Source organism: Paramormyrops kingsleyae, chromosome 4 (genome assembly GCF_048594095.1).
Source record: "Paramormyrops kingsleyae isolate MSU_618 chromosome 4, PKINGS_0.4, whole genome shotgun sequence".
Classification (NCBI taxonomy): Eukaryota; Metazoa; Chordata; class Actinopteri; order Osteoglossiformes; family Mormyridae; genus Paramormyrops; species Paramormyrops kingsleyae.
The window spans coordinates 21,376,303-21,382,752 of record NC_132800.1 but is presented as its reverse complement, the minus strand read 5'-3'; the positions used below and the strand labels follow the sequence as shown (position 1 = coordinate 21,382,752).

General features: G+C 43.3%; 1 protein-coding gene across 1 annotated transcript in view; it reads left to right on the top strand.

Annotated features, from left to right (window-relative positions):
- The first annotated feature begins 1,344 nt into the window (after positions 1-1,344).
- ptprn2 (protein tyrosine phosphatase receptor type N2) overlaps positions 1,345-6,450 on the top strand; it is a 132,236-nt gene continuing 127,130 nt past the window's right edge. Inside the window, exon 1 of the mRNA XM_023804876.2 lies at positions 1,345-1,689. Coding sequence (XP_023660644.2) covers positions 1,611-1,689 — 79 coding nt within the window. The 5' untranslated portion in view covers positions 1,345-1,610. The remainder of the gene's footprint in view (positions 1,690-6,450) is intronic.

Below are 6,450 nucleotides of genomic sequence, written 5' to 3'. Positions count from 1 at the left end.
TAAGCACGAGCGAACGTCTGTTCTGAGGCCCGTGGAACATGCGGGTCTGGATCTGCGTCGGGCTGCTTTCGAGTCAGGATGTCAGCCGGCAAATCAAATCAGCGGTGACCAGCTGAAGACGCCATAGCAACCAGATGAAGACTCCATGGCAACCAGCTAAATATTGCATGGCAAGAAAACGGCTTCCTTTTCCCGCTGTAAAATACTTCATATGTACGTAGCCTCTTTTGGACGGACGAGGCGTGTTTTTTTATTGGCTGGTTTTTACTTTAGGAGAATGACACTCCTGGGTATATCGCAGTATTAATTCGGTGTACGCACTGAGGCATAGAGAATAATGTACAACACAACACAGATTTGCAGGTTATGCAAATGTGCATGTTCTTATTGTCATGGAAGGTAGTCTGTTGTCTAGTCAGATACTGTATACCCTGTTCACATTCTGTGCGTGAATATATATCATTTTCAGTCAATACACTCTGAGTATATATACTGAAAAATCATTTTCTTACAGATTAGGCACATAGCCAGATAGTGAAATTACTGAACCCCCTTTGAAATTTTCCTCAGGCCCCCCAGGGTACATTTCCAAAAAGCATCATTGCTAACTATGTTAGCGACGAACGTAGCTGGAACTATCCACCTGAACAATGGGACACTCCATCCCCAAATCGGCAAAATATACCTAGGGCTAACAGATCCCCCCCCCCTGCATTACAGAGCTGGGGGCCTCTTAATGAACAGGCACCCTTTTCAGGAGGGGCAGTCAGTTTTGGGTGATTAAGGGTGTACTTGTCTTTAATAATGCCTCACATGGTGTTTGTGTGAATTAGCCACTGATTAGAAGGTTACTTTACGGACTTGGACTGCTGTGTATTATTAGTACATGTAGCGTTTTGTTTTTATTAGACAGAAGTAAATATCAATTACAGCTACTTCAGGTGATTTGGGCCGCCCTCGGCACAGCACGTGACTCTAAAAGGTAAACTTAGTTCGTTCAGGTTAGTATCCGTTTCCGTATTGAACTGGTGTTAGAAAAATATTACAGTTCAGATGTGATGCATCTTCAGACAGGTGAAGCTGGATGGCTTGTTTATTAATGTGGATCCGTATGTAATTACATACCAATCGCTCACGTGGTTTTATACGTCCAGGTCCCTAATCAATTACTAGTAGTATGTTGTTATGATCGCGTGTTTGTTGAATAGAAAAGGTTTTTCTTCCCCCCAAATGACTTTAAATTATACGTCATGCATAATGTGCAGCATGGTTAGGGATCGCGGCTGACGGCATGTGGCTGCAGCAGTGTGTGTGTGTGTGTGTGTGTGTGTACTTCTCTTTCACATCACTATAGGAGGGGCTTGGGCGAGGTTGCTGTGCCCGACGTAGTTTCTAGTCGCTGCCGGGAGCTGACTGCGGGAGAAGACTGTGCGGCTGCGCTCTCCTCCTCTCTCTTTTCACCCCCTTTTCCATCTCTCCCCCTCTTTCTGCAAAACACGGTCTTCTCTCCATCATTTTGATCCCCGGAGCAAGAAGCGAGAAGAGGAAGAACAGAATAAATAAAACGAAATGGGTTCGTAGCGGCTGAGCGGCGAGCATCGGTGAAAACGATGGATTCCCTGCGTTCCCTCGTCTTCGTCCTCTCGGCGTTTCACATCCAGCTGATCGCATCCGCTGACAAGAAATTTGGTTAGTTCATTCATTTTTCTCTGGCGTGTTTTGGGGTGATCGTGCACTCCTTCCACATTTCTTGTCTAAATCGTTGTATGCACACACAGGCGGAGAGAGCTGGATGTGAATTACTCTGTGATGTTTGTTTTGGACCGGTAGTAAAATTGCACTTGGTAATGACACAAAAAGAACACATTATTATTATTATTATTATTATTTTAAAAAAACCTTTATTAACTAATAGGATATATGTGTAGCAAAACTTTTTATCTTTTCAAAATAATCTAAAAATTTTAAAGGCCTTTGCAAAATGATGCTAATATGAAAAATATTGTATGTAAATACACTCGCCCTATAAATGAGCGCTTTAAATCTATAGATGCGGTTAGATTGGAATTACCAATTGAAGTCGGTTAAGATTGTGCTGTATTTTTATGTCAATGAGTCGAAACGTTCCAGAATGCTTTGATTTTTGGCTTTCATCTATCTAAAAATGTCCGTGGCATCAGATTATGCACAATGCTTCCGAAAATAGACGGGCTATAGCCTATCTAAAGAAGGCAGCCTCGTTTCATGCGGGTGAAGCGCAGCTCTCTACCGGCTCAACGTGCAATATGGAATTATTTTCTGCTAGTGGTCCGGCGCGTTATCTAATTGCGGTTATTTACACTGGTGCAGTCGCTGCTTCAGTGATCCTGGCGACGACTTAAACAGGTATGCGAAGGACAGGAAGCTGTTTATCCTCCTAACTATGCCAGTGTGCAAGAATATATTATCATAATAACGATTATAATAATTAATGATGATGATGATGATGATGATGATATATGATAGGCCTAATAAAAATGACAGCACTCGGTAGTCTACAGATCGTTCCCCATCAATTACATGCGCTTGATCACCTGCATAGTAAAATAGGCTTCTTTTGAACCTAAACCCTTGTGTTCGATAAATAATCCCCTGATTTTCCCCTACATCAAATTATATATATTTTAATTCAACCCTGTCCGTGTGAAAAGTTGACCTTAATGGTGTCCGTTTCTTTGGTTGTATGTCTTACGATGCATTCACTTAGGAGAGGCGTGTTTAAGTCCGCTTTGGGGGCATCAGTCCGCATGCACTGGTGATAATTGTAAGTATTTTGTTTTGTGTATACCTTGGCGCCTATAGTTTCCTAAATAGCACGTATTATGGGCCAAACCCAAAATTTGCTTCTTTATTTCGTTTGCTTCTTATTTAGAAATTCATCTATTCCAGAAATGTGTTTAAAACGTCACCTGTTCTGTGTACCGACAATGCCAGTTCGTGGTCGTGATGTTATTGTCTGTGTCATTTATTCAGTAAGGTGTCCAGCTCGTGCCACCTGCAGCTGCCGCTGTGCAGAATCAGTCTGAGATTCGATACTATGGTGGGAGTTAAAGTGCTGTATCCCATCGATTTAAGCACAACGAAAAGCAGTAAATCTACTCATTGGCCGTGGGTGGGAGCTCACTTTACAGCACTGATTTCCTTATTTATTAATCACTTTGAAGCACTGTTGCGCTTTATGGGGGGTTGTGATTCATTCTGAGTTAGGTTTGCGTTTGTACAGATAATGATACTTTTGCCAACAGCAATGGCGCCAACTCAGTGCTCTTTTAAAATGTTAAAATCGTTTATAATAATGTGCTGTGATTAATATTTTAGCCGTCTTTACTGTGTTAAAGTGGTCTGGGTGGGATGGTTGGGGCATCACTTTGCTGTTTGCTCGCAGCATCCTGTGATTTTTTTCCCGTTGTTTCTAACACGTGATCTTTGGCTTTCGGATCCCAAACCACTGTACTTGGTTTCCATAACGATGATTTGGTAACAAATCTACCCCATTTGGGCGCATATGTGTGTATGTATGTGTGATCGATCGAGACTTTAAATCCAGGCGAAGTCATGTATGTTTGTTCTTGAATCATTATCACCTGCATTAAGGGCCTTTAAATACTATACAGTATCATGGCTAAAAAGGGCGATAGGTGTTATTATGCAGCAATATCACGACTAGAACTGTTTATTAAATTTGCCTGAGTGCAGTTTAAAGTACTTGGTTTTATTCAAAACCTGAAGAGTAGGCCTACATTTGCATCGTCTAAATATAGCCTGCTACAATATTCCGATCGATAATATAATGCGATTTATAAAGTCATTTCCTTTCTGTATAATATCTCCGCCATTAGAGCTGCATTCACACAATGTTTTTAAGGAATAAATAGACAGACCGAAACCAACGGGAAAAAAGCTGTTGCGATTGCGCACGGCCTACGTTCATTATTTGTTTAATTAGCTACACATTTGTCTTTGTCTTAATTACATATTTATGTGCATACCGATAGCTTATAAACCCAATCATTCAACTGGACAGCTAGAAGTTGAATATATCAAGTTGCGGGCTGGATCGAAGCGGAAACCAGTATCGCAAACACCTGACGCTGATACGATGCTTCTAATTTAATTTTACGAAACGGCCTGTTTACATATTTCATGTGATTCGGTTTGATGTTATTTGTTCTTGTCCTCTTTCGCGTTCTATAGTTACATATATACACATCCTCAAATGACAAAGGTCTGCGCTTTGTTTTCCGTAAAATAAGGGTAACGGTCACGTGACCTTTAGGTTACCAGCTGCTACTTATTGATGTGAAGTGAAATATTTTATCTGTATTTTGAAAAGGAGTATTTTGAACTCAGTCAACACTCTGCTGCCAGGCAGTAAGTTGAGTACTGCTGGTAATGAGTTACTGGTTATAGGACCATTTGTGGGTGCCTAATGAAATAAAGGTTTAAGAGGAGCAGAACGGTACAGATTGGGCGAACAAGGCTGGATTGTGGAAACCAACCAAGTCACGCAGGGATCTCAGGTAGCCATGCACCTGGTGGAGGTTCTGCTTTGACACCGAAGGTCACAGTGATCTCCTGCATCTCTGCAATGTGACTCTTCCCTAAAGGCCCATCCTAGAGCTGGACACTTGAGCAGATTTACTACCCGGCCATTTCTGGCCTGCCATTTTTGGCGGGAGAGGAAATTAAGGGAGCAGCATTATTTCTGGACAAAGCGCTTTAAGGATTAATGTCTGCCCTTTTTTTTACATTGTAGCCAGGACTTAATGTCTTTGAATTAATCTGCAGTTCGCTGACGGTCCCTCACCGTGCCCAATCACAGCGGCATTGCAAGCAGGGCGGGGGTGGGGGGCATGGAGCCTGTGACATGAAACCTACATATTTATGCTCTTATTTAAGGGGGCAGCGGAATATGACCACATTTACTCGGCACGTGAGAATCTGTACAGGGACTTGCATAGGCAGTGTTTCAGCTTATTCACCAAAGCATTGTGGGTCAAGTTCCTCACTCAACGTAACACATAGTGTCCCTACCAGGCTGTTGGCCAGGAACTACCTGGTCACTAGCTCATGTCTGGTGCATAAACCACATTTAAAAACACGGTGTGTTAAAGTCCCGCGCGATGCATCGGTAAGTATACAAGAACACAAAATGAAGAGGGAAGAAAGAAACAGATTAATGCTGAAATAAAAATGAACAATCTGATCTCACTGTAACCATCAGCTGCTTCAGTTGCTAAGGAGTTAACGTGTGTTTTATCTTGATTTAAAAGTGCAGGCACAGACCTGATATAAGTTGAGGGATGATGGTTTGGGGTGAAGTAATTCGACCAGTAGAGTTTAAGATAAGCTTAACAGTGTTACAGGGACGGGTAGGAGGCTGTAGACCAGGCGGACAGTATTATAGTCTTTAGCTGCAGACGTTATCACGCACAATAAGAGGTACCTCCGTACTTCGTAGTCACGGTAGCATCACCTTGGCACCCGGGAAACACGCACTGCTCCTCGAGTAAGTTGTGTGGAAGAGAAACAGGCGTGTGCTGTGCTCTGCTGGTTTGCCGAAGCCGAATGCTCGATTGCGGCCGAGAACAGAGGGAATCAAACATGCTGCTCTATCATCCAGGCCCAGCAAAGGTCACTATCCCCATCCCCTTGTCCTCCATGCATTTCCATAGCAACCAGCATTAGTATGTTTAATTCATGTCAGTTGGCCCTTGAGTGCTGTAGGTCAAACAACCAAAGATGAAAGACATTTGAGAGTAGGCTGCATCAGGACACAATCACGGGTAACAGTAATACGTAGTGAGTTGGGTTCGTCTGATGTGCAACAGATACCGGAGAACCAGATGTCAAATCATTAAGCCAAGGGGGATCCTTCTATAGGGCAGACAAGCTCGATTGGGGGGCGGGGTTTAGCATGTGCCGCCCAATCAACTTTAAGTACCGAGCGAGGGGGACCAACTGCCGACAGGTGGAGGAGTGATGGAAGTTTGTCGCACATGTAAGAGGGTGGATCTGGCGGTTATGGCCGCTGAGACAGACAGACTCTGCTTGGAGGGCTAAATCACTGCTCCGCTAGTCACACCATCCTTTCCCTTCATGCCTCATTTATAAATAGGGATGGCTGATTGTCGTTTGGTGCCCTGGGGCCTCCGGGAAAAGACGTATCGCACAGAACACAACAGCTGTGTTTCTCCCCACAGAAGAAGTTTCTTTTTTCTCATGCTTAACAACTTTGTTCCCGTGTTTCTGGCCAGGAAGCTCGAGTTCACGGAGCTTAAAGATGATGGAGCGAAATAATTCTACTGCAGTCGGCAGTGATGGAAAAGGAAATAATTAGTTTAGTCGTTTCTCCCTTGCAGTTGTTTTTTTCTAACTGGGGGGAAATAAATAGCCCTGGGGGGGGGGGGG